Source organism: Hoplias malabaricus, chromosome 4 (assembly GCF_029633855.1).
Source record: "Hoplias malabaricus isolate fHopMal1 chromosome 4, fHopMal1.hap1, whole genome shotgun sequence".
Lineage (NCBI taxonomy): Eukaryota > Metazoa > Chordata > Actinopteri > Characiformes > Erythrinidae > Hoplias > Hoplias malabaricus.
The window spans coordinates 60,336,885-60,352,361 of NC_089803.1; the positions used below are offsets into that span (position 1 = coordinate 60,336,885).

Consider the following 15,477-nt stretch of genomic DNA (forward strand, 5'->3'; position numbering starts at 1 on the left):
GTTTCTGTGGTAATTCAAACAGTGCAGTTACAGACAAGTTACACATCAGCCACGTACAAACAACAGTCATTTTTTTTCCACCTCAAACATACCATTCCACCTTAACAGACGCAGGCCTTTTGAAAGTTAACAAAAAGATGGTGTAGCAGACAGCTGATATGGCACAGCAGGTAGTGTCACAGTCACACAGCTTCAGGGACCTCCAACCAGCTCCAACCTGGGGGGTTCGAGTCCCGCCCTGGGTGACTGTCTGTGAGGAGTTTGGTGTGTTCTCTCTGTGTCTGTGTGGTTGTCCTCCGGGTACTCCGGTTTTCTCCTAGAGTCCAAAAACACATGTTGGTAGGTGGATTGGTGACTCAAAAAAGTGTCTGTGAGTGTGTGTGTGTGTGTGTTGCCCTGTGAAGGACTGGCACCCCCTCCAGGGTGTATTTCCGCCTTGCGCCCAATGATTCCAGGTAGACTCTGGACCCACTGTGACCCTGAACTGGATTTAACAGCCAAAGTACAATCTGGAAGATGTTTGACACAATTCTTTCTTTAAAAAAAAAAGAAAAGCTAAATTGTAGTATAATAATAATAAAACAATTTCAGCTTTACTTTGGAACTGTTGCTTCATTACATTCACAGCAGATATTCACATTTTGCCTAAGTCAAACCTGAGGGAGTAAGAAGTATCTAACCTAATAAAGTCTAATAAACCCAGCAACTAATGTTTTGGTTGAAAAACCAGCAGCTAATACAAACATGGAAACTGCTCCTTAATTCCATCTTAAACGATACAGATTTTACATGCTACATTATTTGACCTCAGCTTTAAAGAGGAGTACCCATGTTTCTGGAATTTCTGGGATAACATGGGATATGTCGCCATCTTCTGGCAACATCAACTTGCAGTATGTACACAGATTTGTACAGTTTAGGTTTCCACTACACAATCTGTGGTTTCACGTACACACACATAGTGCCTCGTTAGTGTAGTCAGTATTTATTTGTACACAGTTAATCCCCTGGGAGACCTCTGCTGCTCCACATTCTCAGAATGTTTTTAAGGTAACTTCACTGGACAGTTCAGCAGATGAGCAGATTCACAATAAGTTATAGTATGTTCACGGATACCTGTGTGAACATGGGTGTATGATACCTGAACAGAATCAGAGATACGCAGACACAGGTGTATAAACCAGCCTTACAATTCAAGAGGGAGGAACTCTTAATATTACCCTTGCACTCCAGGAGGTAGCACCTTAGCTTAGCAACCAAGAGGACACCTGTTAAATCTCCACACCAGAGGGCTCCAGGTTTTACACAATCACACATCCCTATTAACAGGTTTCCATCATAATGTCGATAGTAACAATGTTATGCTACAGGGTGTTCAATCCCATCGGAAATAACTATCCCAGGCCCTGCAAATGATCTGCCAATAGCCATCCTGTGATACTTTCAGAGTGCTTTAATGTTAAGGAGTTCATTGCCATTCAAATGCCATATTTCTGCAATAAATGGTTTTTATAACATTTTTTATGAAAAATAAAAAATCAGACTATTATACATAGGGTTGCAAAGGTGTGGAAAATGTTTGATAAATTTCAGGTAAAATTACCAGTAACATTCCATGGGGAATTTAGCTCAGGGATTTATTCCAAAATGTAAACGTTCCATGAATTTTTTGGGAACTTTGGGAATTTATTGGAATTAATAGGAAATGTTGGATCGTTTAAAGGGACTATATCATACACTATCATCAATGATTTGTCAGCAGACATGAAGGCATAACAATACAAATAACTATGACACATCAGATGATGCACATGGCATTCTTCTGCTGAATAAAATGACATAGTGTTAAATCACTAAACCTAATGAGCTTCAAAATGTTAAATAAATAATAAGTATTCATTTTTGGTTACAGAAACCCGTTGAGGCAAAAAATACAGGTAGCTAGCCTATGCTAGCCTTGGTAAACTATAATGGAATTTGAATAATGAACTCATTAAGCTTATCTGGTCTACCAGATAGCAAGCAACTGTGAAATTTGATTTAATAGTTGCTTAGTAGTTTTCCAGTGCTAATTCTGTCAATAAAAATATGAACCTTGTCAAAACTTGACCTGACTTTAGGTAGTGCTTTAGTCCAAATGTGTGCTTTCAGTAGTGGTGAGTGTCAGGTTTCTAGAAATCATCTAGACTAGTGGTCGACATCGATAGGTCGATCGTGATCAACAGGTAGATCTCTATGGAATCAGATTGTGCCCAACAGAATTGCACAAAAAAATATATATATATAAATAAAAATAACATCTCAAACGTAAAACTTATCACTTGCAAACAAAATATCCAGCTCTGACATTTGTGCTCCATGACTTTTGTGACTCTTGAGTTCTGCACGTGCTTTGTGCGTCAGCTGCACGAGTCCTGTGCGTGCTCTCTCAGATCAGTTTTGGCACAACCTCTCGCGTGGGTGGGTTTTTCTCAGGGTTTCATTCCCACTGGCTAATGAGTTTTTGAGTGACTGCTCAGTGCCCTCAATATTGTTCATGACTCTGAGTGAAGAAAGCCTATGTATTTCAGCTTTGGGATTCCGCATTTGCCGAATATAACGCATATGAACACTTACGTTAACACTGAATACACGAACACTGAATAGCTCTGATATTGAATTAATTTCCTCTTTCATAATACTTAAACAGATAGTTATTTTTGCTTGAACTATATACTGTTAGAACATTTTGACTTTTGGCAATTCACATGTTCTTGTTAATAATAATTAATGTTTTTTAATCATGCACGTTTCCTCACAAAATGAAAGAATGACAGTGGACTTTGCAGAGGTTTGATAGAGCTTTTGAAATTTGCATTCATTAAAGGAGCAGGAACACTCTTGTCTGTGATGTTTCTCTTTTCTCTGACCTCCTGTAACAAAATGCACATAGGACATTTGTTAAAAAAAAACAAATAAAAAAATGATCTTCAAAATACAATTTGGGCATTTAAATCATCTATCAGCAATTGTGGAAAGGGGAAGACTCTACGTTAGTACACAATAGGTTTCTGAAAAGAAGCTCAAGCACTCATAAATATATTTTACAAACAGAAATAAACGCTTTATTCTGTTTCATCCTGAGTAAACAGACATTGGTGTGCATTCATCTCAGATCAGTATCTGGCAACAAGAGACAAACAACTAGGTTTGTTCTCACAGTAAAATATTTAATGTTTTTTTTTTTAGACAGAACATTACCTCAATATGTACATTGATTGTCACAGTTTTCAGGTATTTCATCATTTAAAAACAATAAAGTACAGAGAGAATTCGTGTTTGTGTAAAGTTACTCACTCTTTAATATTGAAATCTCTCCTGTCTCTCCGCCGCTGAGCTGCAACGACGTGTACGCATGCGCAGTCCAAAATGCCTTGGGCACTGAGTTGTCACTCAAAAACTCATTAGCCAATGGGAAGGCACCCCTGAGAAAATCCGCCCACTCGAGAGAGTTGTGGCAAACCTAGTCGCAAAACTCAGGGATCAAACGCACAAATCTCAAAGAGCATGAGTAGAACTTAGAGCTCACTCACTAAAGCCATGGAGCACAAAAGTCAGAGAAGGATATTTTGTTTGCAGGTTATAAGTCACATTTGTTACATTTGAGATTCATTTTTTGTGCGATTCTTTGGCATATATATATATATATATATATATATATATATATATATATATATATATATATATATATATATATATATATAGGGCCATTTATATGGATACACCTTAATAAAATGGGATCGGTTGGTGAAATTAACTTCCTGTTTGTGGCACATTAGTATACGGGAGGGGGGAAACTTTTCAAGATGGGTGGTGACCATGGTGGCCATTTTGAAGTCAGCCATTTTGGATTCAACTTTTGTTTTTCAATAGGAAGAGGGTCATGTGACGCATCAAACTTATTGTGAATTTCACAAGAAAAACAATGGTGTGCTTGGTTTTATAACTTTATTATTTCATGAGTTATTTACAAGTTTCTGACCACTTATAAAATGTGTTCAAAGTGCTGCCCATTGTGTTGGATTGCCAATACAACCCTCTTCTCCCACTCTTCACACACTGATAGCAACACCACAAGAGAAAAGTGGTCTCCTGATCTGACCCCCTTAGACTTTTATCTTTGGAGTCATCTGAAGGCAATTGTCTATGCTGTGAAGATAAGAGGTGCAGCACCTGATACTACAGATACTGAAAGCCTGTGCTAGCATTTCTCTGGCAGTGTTGCTATCAGTGTGTGAAGAGTATAGAAGTGTGTGAAGAATATATATATATATTTTACCAGCTATACGTAAGTTTCTCACATTTAGCTTCAAATATTCCCTTTTTATTTCCATTAATTCCCATTAATTCCCATGGTAAATTTAGCAGCTTTGAAAATTCCTGGAATTTTACAACACTAGTTATACAACCATGTCTCAGACACCAGACAGCGTATACATAATATTTAATCTAATATCTCTGTGTGGGTGTGTGTGTGTGTGTGCATGTGAAACTCAAGCATTAATGTTTATTATTATTATAATATTTTAAATATTATAATATTTGTATTATTTGTTTGTTTCTTTCATGTTCTCATGTATTGGTCTAATCTAATGTTCTCTCACTTGAGTAAACATACATGTAATATTAACCTCCTGTTTCCTTAAAGAAACATGAGCTTGCTGCTACTGACGTACACGGATATTTATCACCTCTTGTTTTGGAAATGGAGTTAATATTTTAACTACAGGGGAACCCTTAAAACCACCAGAGGAACATTTAAAATAAAAACTTTAAAGCATTGCTTACCATACTAAACTTTAAAAACAATTAAAAATTTTGGAAGCATTTTTAAGTTTGTAATTTCTAAGCCGACTCATGGACACACGCATGCAGAGGCTGGATAAAATAATAAAGAGTGAGAAAATTTGTGTCTATGGGACACTTAAGAAAAGGACCAGATTTCCAGGTTTTACTAAATTACTGAATAATTCAAACAATGTAAAAGCCAACCAGAGTGGTATAATGTGAAAAACTGAAGAGAAACCTAGAGTAGGTATTTGGGACCTTTTATGCTCCCTTCTGAAAAGTTAATTGACTCATTCACACATTTTTTAAATTAATTTATCTCCTGAAACCACTTTACCCCGATCAGAGTTATGTTGGGTATGGAGCCTCCAATCATGGGACACAAGGCACGAACACACTCTGGACAGAGCATTTGTCCATCACAGGGCATCACACATACTCAGTCTCTCTCCCTCTCACACACACACACACACACCTGTGGATAATGTGTTTTTGGGACTGTGGGAAGAAACCAGAGAACCTAGTTGAAACCCATGTAGACATTGGGAGAACACACCTAACTCTTTATAGAGAGTTACCTGAGGTCAGTATTGCACTCAGGACCCTGAGACTCTAGAGTTGTGTGGCAGTGAATCCACCAATGAAGGGTATTCCATGGAGTCTCTGCATATCCAAATTGCTTGTTAATCAGCCCATTATTTTATTTTTTGGCCTAAAACAGTTTTGCCTAGTGGGCAAATCTAGAAGAGGCATTTTCGCTTACTGACTGATTGACTGATGTACTGTTGAAAGGACTAGTTCTAGCCACAGTGCTGCAGAGATAAGAGGCAGCCTAATGTTATGCAGTCATTTGTGGTTTGGCAAATCTATGCTTGCTTGCATGGTTTTGGATAAAACAACTTGGCCATATTCATGCTGGATGCACAGTGGCACAGCAGGTAGTGTCACAGTCACAACTCCAGGGACCTGGGGGTTGTGGGTTCAAGTCCTCTTCTGGGTGACTGTGAGGAGTTTGGTGTGTTCTCTCTGTGTCAGTGTGGGTTTCCTCCCACAGTCCAAAAGCACACATTGCTAGGTGGATTGGTGATTCAAAAGTGTCCATATGTGTGAGTGTGTATGCCCCCTCCAGGGTGTGTTCCTGCCACTGATTCCGGGTAGGAACGGTGACCCTGAACTGGATAAGCGCTTACAGACAATGAATGAATGAATAATGATTCTTGGTTCTATTTGCTCCCACTCAAAGAAATCTGAGAGGTAAGAACGTCCACAATTTCACATGGCTTAACTCTTTGTCTGAATCGTATATACGTAATGACAGAGAAGTGTGTTTAAAAAAAATAATGAATGAAATGATCTTTTTTTAGCATCGTTTCATAGGATGAATTGTGTTTTTCCCTTATTGTGTTTCAAAGACAATGCTTTTAAAAATGCTTTTTAAAAATTATTACTTATTATTTATTAACGATTATTACTGTTGTTGTTAATTGGCCTTTTTATTTCCTTATATTATTAAAAAAAACACAACGTTAAAAACAGATTTTAAAAGGAATTCCTCCTCAGCTATGAATAGATCTAGGAATAGGTCTATTTTTATTATTTGGTTATATCAGGATTATTTTCTAACATGTCATGAGCACCTGTGTTCCTGTTAGAACTCCACTTCTTTTCAGTCTTGCATGCCAAGGTCACTTAAAATGTAAGAACAATAGGTGAGGGAATGAACTCCAATACCTGTAAAAACCAAAAAACAACCCCCTAAATTTCTATGTTCTTGTATAATGTTACCTCTGATGAAAACCTAAAGTGTTACTGGACTCCTTCTGGGATGTTTACTGAACTAAGTTGAATGCTTAATCCTGAGTTCATTTCCTCATTTTATTCAAAGCAGGGGGACCGGGTCTGCTAATAAAAGACGGAGAGATGGAGACAGTCACCAAAGCAGCAGCAGTGTGTGTGTGTGTATGTGGTAGCTCTGAACATGGCTCTGCAAAGGGCTGTTTTAGGAGCTTTAGTTCTCATCACAGGTAAGACCATCACATTTATATTTATACATTTTCATACAAGGTATTTGCAACTGCTTTTTAAGCTTGAACTGTATACTTTAAAAATAGAGTCCAGCAAGCATTCTTAGATGAAGCACTTTTGAACTTCATTTTTTGATCAGGACTCATGCATATGTAAAGAACCTTTTAAACTTTTGTGAAATCAAAAGAACATTTTGGAACAGTTCTATAAAGAACCTTGTTTTTTCAGATGCGTGATTGTGGAAAGAATATAGGAGGGTGGTTTAAACTGGTGAAGAAACACTTAAAAATGGTTTGCCAAAGAACCATTTACTTAAAGTGTTTTTTGTTTGTTTGTTTTTTCTTTAAAGAAAGTCAAAACAAAAACTTTCCCAAAAAACTCCTAGAAAAAAATTCCCAGGTTTATGCATGGTGTCATTTTAGACACATTTTATTTCCCAGTGGATACCTGTGAGGGTGAAGAAACACGGATAGAAACTCCACATCAAGTTTCTTCAATCAGTAAAAAAACACTATGCATTGCGTGAAGGTTTTGTTCTCTTTACCTTTAAAGGTTCTTCACACTCACATCACATTTACAAACAAATTAACAAAATGGTCCCCTACATTTTCTTTTGGCTTCAATGGAGCTTCTTTTTGCATTTCTAGCATCGCTACAATCCTTTATAACGCCTTCTCTACAAGTGTAACAGTAAAATATGTTAGGTGTGATGTTATTAATGAATTGATATTAATTTTGTCTTACAGGTCAGTTTTGCCTTTTCTCAAGAGCAGAATCATGTAAGTAGTTCACAATGAATTCCAGGCATTATGTCTATACAATTTCAAGAGTGGGCTTTAAAAATACAAGAAATGTATGCTGTTGGCACAAAACCTTTTATCTCCATATTTGTCATTTAAATATTTTTCCACAATTGCCACTTTTCAGTATGCAGCTGTTATTTTCATGTGTGTGTAATTTTTGACAATAAATGGACCAGGAGATCTGACCTAAAATTTGATGTAAAAAATTGTTCCATTAACTTCCACTGAGAGTTAACAATGGTTTTATTTCTCCTGTAAAGCTGCACTTTTGGGCAGAACTGAATTTTGTTCAGACAGCTGCAATATCAGTTTTGTACTTTGATGAATACAACATTTTATTTTTTAGCAGAGAAATAAATATGAACATTTCATTATGTCAGCTTTCAAAATATCAAACACTATCAAAACTGCTTTACAGGATTTTGGAACGGAACTCTTAATTTGCTCATGTTCTCCTTCAAATCTCTTCTCTTCAGATGTGTGTAAGACTTTCAGCAGTGGAGTTTTTCAGCCGTTCAGTAAAACCATGTTCTATGTGAAGTCCACGTGTCCAGTTGTAATGACCCGCTTCACAATGTCTGGGATGAACTGCGATGTTACTGTCCAGCGAGGGTCATCTGGCCTCATAAACCGAGTAGAGATCCTGCTCAATAAAGTCACCACCATAATTCAGGATGGCAAAGTTACTGTGGAAGGAAACAGGTATATGTCACTTTCGGGGCTTTCACTGCATCACTTTCATTTCATTGTTAGAAATAGGTAGGTAGAGTGTAATCAGGCTCAAGTAAAACTACATTCGTGAAAAACCAAATCATGGCTGAAAAAGTATATTCTTGAAATCCAGTATATTAAAAAGTAGTTTTCATTTTGCTGCAAAAAATAGATTCTATTCTGGAAGGAATTTACATGTTGGAGCATCTCTTTGAGGATTTGATTGTATTCAGTCACATTAACATTAGAAAGATCATGTCATGATGTTTGATGATCAATTCCATGTCACCAATGCTATTCCAACTCATCCCAAATGCACTGGAGGCAGAGAAAACTCCACAAATTCTAGTAGTGTTTAATACGCTTCTAACCAACATTTGGCATTGAGCATTTGTTTAAAAAACGAATAGTTTACTCACACATAAACATAAGTAGAAGAAAAACAGAAGCACTTGTAAACGCAGTTTGCCCACCTCTGATAATGGCCTTCAGTTTTTGGCCATTGTTCTGAAATGACTCATCATTAAAATGTGAAACCAGAAAGCCTTGGAATCCTGCTATGTGCGTTATTAAAAATAATCATTTTCAAATGGATGATTTCTATTATCTTTTTTCAGTATCACTCTTCCCTTTGACCACACATATCAGCTTGTGTATCATTATGGGATCTACATCAGACTTAGAAGCAAGGTTCTCCCATTTTCTGTCACCTGGCGCAATAACTCCGAGGGTGTCAGTTCAGTGTGGGTGAGTTGATAATACACACTTCAGAGAGTATAGCTAGTTTGCTTTGTTCTCTTTAGAGTTAGAAGCAAATAATCAGTAAAAAACATTGAAACATGGCACAGTTATAACAAAGCCAACATTATTCCAAATACAATGTCCATTAAAACTTAATATTACTTAATAATTAAACAATACGTCATTATTAATATACAGCACTGTGCAAAGATATTCCTTCATTTCATTGCCAGTAAAAATTGCTTTGTTAAAGCTAAAATCTAGTTTGGCCATTTTTTGTTCTGAAATACAAGCTGTTCAATATTTGATTTAAAAAAAATAATTTTTCATTTGGGTTTATTTCCTTTTCTCTGTCTTTTCTCTTAGAGTTATTCATATAAGTTTGTTTCTCACTTAAAAGATGGATGGCTTTTACTTACATTTGTTGGATTTAAAATAACTATTATGACATTGACTTTGGCACAGTAATAAATGTTCTGAAGTAAATTAAACTGAATTTACAGTTCTGTGTAGGAATACATGCTTCAAAACTGGACATCACTTTTTGCACGAAAAAAGTGGTCTACATTATAAAGATATAAAGATTTTCCTAGAGAATACATATGTGGCTGTTACTGTAAATATACTGAAGTACTTTATGTCTCATTTCTGTAGGTGAAGCTGGATCATGGATTGGTGGATGAAATGACTGGGATGTGTGCCGTGAAAGACCCCAGTCAGTTTTAAGACATCTTTTTTATCTTTTGAAAAAAAAAAAAATTGCAGCATAACTTCCCATCCAAAAACATCCAGCACAGCAATGACTTAGTCAGCAAGGAATTCACAAGAATTAAAGAAACACAAGTGAATTTAGAGTGATTTTGCTTTTGGTTTTCAGACAGAAAAGTTAACATTTTTCCACTGTGTTCAAGGATTGTATAAGTTTCCTTTGTCTTAAGCTAGTCTGAGTTTGGTCAGAACCAAAACATGAGCATGATGAATTTGTTCGCAAACAAACTTTTGAATAATCAGAAGCAAACCTTCCCAGAATTTTGTATTGTATTATTCTAATTAATATTATGTGTTTAACTTTTTTTTTTTTGCATGAGAATATACAAAGCCACTCATGGAGTTCAGTGATCCTCATTATGTCATTTCATGTTTGTTCTGTGTTCTTCTCATTCTTTTTATTCTTCTCTTTAATAACAATATTATTAATATTATTATTACAGACTCTTTCGGACAGTTTATACCAACCAATGTCATCTCTGATGAAACGTGTGTAACGGAAGATCCCCTAAAGATCCCTCTAAAAACAGAGGTATATTAAAAGCAAACAAGTAATCGAGATTCAGAAGAACAAAGAGGCAAGAGGGGTTTAACAAGCACTTGTCCTAATGGAAAACTTAAAAAAGCTTGAAAAACCTGGGAATAAAAATTCTGCTATTTTCTAGTTTGAAATTTTGTTTCTTATATTTTGTGGTGAGTAGGGGAACAGAACAAGGCTAATTTATGACAGATTCTTCAATGTGTAAAGCCCAAATCTAATATTTTAGTAGAGCAAAGGATTTTGTCGATATCAACAAGAGGTTGTTATGAATCATTAAATGTTTAAATTTACAATTTATTTGCTGAGTTAATAAAAAAAAAAAAGAAGGGCATTAATTTTCACTGATCTACAATTCAATTGCACCTACTTTTGGAGTAATCCCTAAATGTGAACGAGTATGAATCTGAGTGAGTGAGTATGTATGAGATTAAATGAGATACCAGTCAGTTCCATAAGTTACTTCACATCTAAAAATGTAATATAAAGGGTGCCATAACCTGAATTTTGCATTTCAGAATATATACAGTTTTATATTTTCATATTATGTACAAAATATATGACTGTTTTTCAGATCTGTGAAGTCATGTCATATGCCATTGGGTGCCCCTGGGGTAATTTCGGGACGTTCTCTGAGCTCTGCTCACGTAATATGTTTAAAAACATACAAGTGGATGTAAAGTGTGCTTTTTTTGAAGAGGTTGCTCTGTTTTGTGGGAATCAATCTCGACTTTGGCCATTGTGGAGACAAAAAACCTCATGTAGTGAGTTTACATATTTAGCACATAGCACATTTTGATGTTTATCCTGGATTTAAAAATGTTGCAATTAATACGGAATATTCACACTTTTTTACAGAGCCTCCTACCTGTCCCAGAAATATGACATTTTATGAACAAGGGAGCCCCTTTCCTCCCACCTGCACAAATCCTCAGCCACCCTCAGATGACTTAACCAGCACTTGCTTGCCCACATCAGGTTGGATATCTTTCCATGTAATATTGCTAGAGGTGGTGTGTTTGGACTTTACTTCCAGTCTTTAGTCTTTTCCATTTCCACCCACAAGCTGTACCTGTGACATGATATATGCAAGCAGAAAGGATAAATGCTAGTCCTAGATATATAAAAATTGAATTCAGAGCCTTTCTACCTACAGTGAGCAAGTTCAATTATACATTAAGGATCAAACGTTTATTTTACAGATCATAGGGCCGACACTTAGAATACTGTAATACTCCACTTTCTCCCTGAACTTTAAATCTTGGTTCCTTTTTGTGTTTCTTCTTCTTGTTCAATTTCACTCATTTGGTCCTAGGACCCAGATGTCTTTGTAACTGCACAATATTAAATACCTCTTTGGCCTTGGGACCAGAATGTAGTCAAAGGCAAGGAGAGTGGAGGAACAATGTATCGTCCCTCAATCCATGGCTGAGGTGCCCTTAAGTAAGGCATCTAACATGCTCTCTAGCCACTGAGGGCACAGGCACCCTGCTCCGGGTCTTTGTTTCAGTGTCTGTAACAACCTGTGTGTGTATATATATGTTCATGGGTTTAAGGCAGAGTTCAAAAACCATAAAGCATGAATTTAAGTTTGATTCAATTTCTATACAAATGAAAGGGAACTGAATCTATTCTCTTGCAGGTATGGTGCTGAATGATCGAGCTGAAGGCTACCAGTGTGTTAGCATTAATGACTGTCCATGTGTCTATGGGGGAAAAACATATCCCTCAGGAGCAATGCACAACTCAAAGTGTCAGTCATGGTGAGGAAATAAAAATGCTATTATATGTGAATTATATATGATGCATTTACTATGAGCAATCTGACAATGTTTAAAATATACCTGTGACTGTTTGAAGAGTATTTATTCCTGTTTTCTCTTTAATTTACTATGTTTTTTAAAATACTAATTAAAAAATAAAGTCCAAATCAGTGAACCAATGCTAAGCTATTGTTGCCTAGTTCTACAGCTTTCTAGCAGAAAAGGCACAGAAAAGAAGTTAATGGCTCAACGTATTAAATTCAACAAATTGACAAATTTGTGGTAAACTAGACTATATTGCTACATAGTGCCAGTTTCCAAATGTAGTGAGTAAATCGGTGTTAACATTTGTCTTAATCCTAGTCTGTGCAGGAGTTAACTGCAATATGATGGTTTTATAAGGTATATGTTTTTGTGATCAGTCATCTGTCTTTGTTTTAGCGCATGTGTCCAAGGCAAATGGGTGTGCTCTGATAATGTATGTCCTATTACGTGTAACATCGAAGGGCAATTTGTCACAACTTTTGATGGTAAACAATATTCTGTGCCTGGGAGATGTACCTATGTGGCTGCAATGGTGAGTGAAATTTATCAGTATAGAAGTCAAAATAAATATAAATACTATACTAATACTTATAAGATAAACTCATTTTACCAAACCATGATACAGGGGCTCAACTGGAATATGGCTGTCAAGTTTTCTGACACAGATGCCTCTATAGAAGAAGTGCAACTCAGCGTTTATCAGGTGTGTTTTTTTTCTTCTATTGACTATTGTTGATTTCTTTCTGGGCAACGACAGTGCAATGACAATGTTTATTCTGATTTTAGGAGAGATACACCTTTTCCTCAGGCAGTGTAAAACTAGGACAGGAAGAAATCACCGATCTTTCTCAGACTGGTAGGTTCTCTACAGAGTGATGTGTATGATAAACTATTTCTTATTTCTCAGCTTATCTTGTACCTTGGTCATTTTATCAGAAAAGAAATCAGAGAGATGTTTCCATACTTCAGTGTCAGTGGGTTGAGAAATATACAGCCAGTGGCATCAGGGGTAGGGTTAAAAGATGACAGTTAAAAACACAATGTTTACAATTCTGTCCTCAGAATTAATTCCTGAAGTGTTTTTATAGCATAGTTATAATTACTCAGAATGTTATAAACTCCCACCTCACTCCCACCCTTACATTGAAAATAAGTGCATCTAATAATATTGCTAGTTTGAGTTGGTAAAAGAATAACCTGGTAAAAGTTGGGACATTTCGTAAAATACGATAAAAATATCTGTGGAAAAAAGATTTTCGCTGAATATGATTGTGTTGAGGCAGGGGCAAAATAAGAGTTAATAGTTTATAGAAAAGTTATGTCACATCGTGTTGAGGCATTACACTATAAGCATGTCAATATAAAAATTATAAAGAGTATTCATCAATGTCTCAGTCTTTGCACAAGTTTTTGCAAATGTCTCAGCTTTATTCAAACTTCATGAGAGAATTCTCAGTTAGTAGAAAGACAGTTCATAACATTAAGAAAATATTGAGGGAGTCAGTGGAAATGTTAGTGAGTGATGGCCAAGCGCAGACATTGCTGCTAACTATGTGTGAACATTGAGCCCTCAGTAGATATTTTTTGAGAAAATGGTACCGTGATGGACACAGCGACTTTACAAATCATTGTCACTTAACACAATCTGTCAATGAATACAGAAATGTGACTTAAATCAAGGCAACATCTTTTCCTGGGAACTCAGTATCTGTTTTAGCAGGACAATCCCAGGCCTTGGTCTACATGGATTTTAACAGAGTGGCTGTGCTTGACTGACCTACCTGCAGTCCAGATCTCTCTTACCCTTTTGTGCATAATTAATAAATTTAATTATTAATAATTATTAATAAATAGAGAATACATGTTTGAACTTTTCTGGTAATGGGATTTGTATATGAGCTGAACATAAGTCTGTCCTCAAGCTTTGTTTGTGATCTGCTTGTGTTTCAGAAAACACTACAGTCTTTTGGCAGTCTTCTATGTTTGTTCAAGTCCAAACAACATTTGGCATGAAGATTAAAGTCCAAGTTTCTCCAGAAATTCAAATATATTTATATTTGCCACCAAATGAACAGACATTAGGTATTTATAGCTTCATAAATTCCTCATTAGTTGGATAAATCAGTCAATTGTCATATTTTCTGTGCATGTGAATAAGTGAACAAACCTGTTCCACATCGTTACAGGCCTTTGTGGAACCTACAACAGCAACACACAAGATGACTTCACCACTAGCAGTGGAATAGTAGAGAATGCAGTTCTGCCTTTTGTCCAGTCCTGGACAAGAGACTGCATCCCTCCTGATCTTCCTATGTGCATCAACAATGACAATGGTGTGTTTACTGCTACTATTTTATCATAGTGATTTATTCATACTAATGTTAAATGCTGGCTGTATTATTTAAGGTTATTAGTTATAAAAGCAGCAGTTCACCACAGTATTAATTAGATACTTTAAAAACTAATTCTTAGATCCATTAAAAACTAATTCTTAATGGAAGACAAATTGTATTTAATGCTCTTAAAATGTTAACAAACAAAAAACAAACAACAACAACAAAAAAGGGATGCATGTTTTTTTTCCAGACAGCAACAAGATCATCAAATTGTTCAAACCTATCTTTACACAAAAATGTATGAACACATTTTAGTCCAGATTCTGACAGATCTTGTAGAGATTTATTTTTATTTATTGTTTTGGAAAATATCACTTGCCCTACAGGTCCTTCACTAATTGTTTGGGCTCTTTTTTATTTCTCTGTAGAAATATATGCCGAAGACCAGTGCAGTGTGTTGAGAAATACCAGCAGTGTGTTTGCCCAGTGCCATGACTATGTGCCTGTTAGCAGCTTTTATGATGTGAGTGCAAATATTGTGCTTAATTTACAGTTGAAATGTTGATTAAAAATATATGTACAGTATATGTAAAAGCTGAATTTAATATCATTCTTGGACCGTCTATAGGCCTGTGTTAAGAGGACCTGTAAGTGCACGTCTGATGTACAGAGCTGTCTCTGCGTTGCTCTCAGTAACTATGTTAAAGCCTGTGCTGCTCAAGGGATTGATGTTGGGGACTGGAGATCACAAACACCTTGCAGTGAGTATAATACCTCTCTGTGTGCTTAGTCTAGGACTTTGGAATTTGCCATTGAGTGGGTTAGCGTGGATCTTTTTTAACTGTAACTTTTAAATCTTATTTCATTCACATTGGAGTTCACTATTGAGCGATTAATGAAATACAGAAACCTGTAGAATC

General features: G+C 36.1%; 1 protein-coding gene across 1 annotated transcript in view; it reads left to right on the forward strand.

Annotated features, from left to right (window-relative positions):
* The window catches only part of LOC136695062 (mucin-2-like), a 38,446-nt gene that overhangs the window by 3,130 nt on the left and 19,839 nt on the right, over window positions 1–15,477 (forward strand). Inside the window, exons 2-16 of the mRNA XM_066668874.1 lie at window positions 7,599–7,631; window positions 8,074–8,357; window positions 8,984–9,113; window positions 9,762–9,822; window positions 10,319–10,407; window positions 10,988–11,177; window positions 11,272–11,391; window positions 12,056–12,176; window positions 12,618–12,753; window positions 12,847–12,924; window positions 13,008–13,077; window positions 14,172–14,303; window positions 14,408–14,554; window positions 14,986–15,080; window positions 15,186–15,318. Coding sequence (XP_066524971.1) covers window positions 7,599–7,631; window positions 8,074–8,357; window positions 8,984–9,113; window positions 9,762–9,822; window positions 10,319–10,407; window positions 10,988–11,177; window positions 11,272–11,391; window positions 12,056–12,176; window positions 12,618–12,753; window positions 12,847–12,924; window positions 13,008–13,077; window positions 14,172–14,303; window positions 14,408–14,554; window positions 14,986–15,080; window positions 15,186–15,318 — 1,819 coding nt within the window. The remainder of the gene's footprint in view (window positions 1–7,598; window positions 7,632–8,073; window positions 8,358–8,983; window positions 9,114–9,761; window positions 9,823–10,318; window positions 10,408–10,987; window positions 11,178–11,271; window positions 11,392–12,055; window positions 12,177–12,617; window positions 12,754–12,846; window positions 12,925–13,007; window positions 13,078–14,171; window positions 14,304–14,407; window positions 14,555–14,985; window positions 15,081–15,185; window positions 15,319–15,477) is intronic.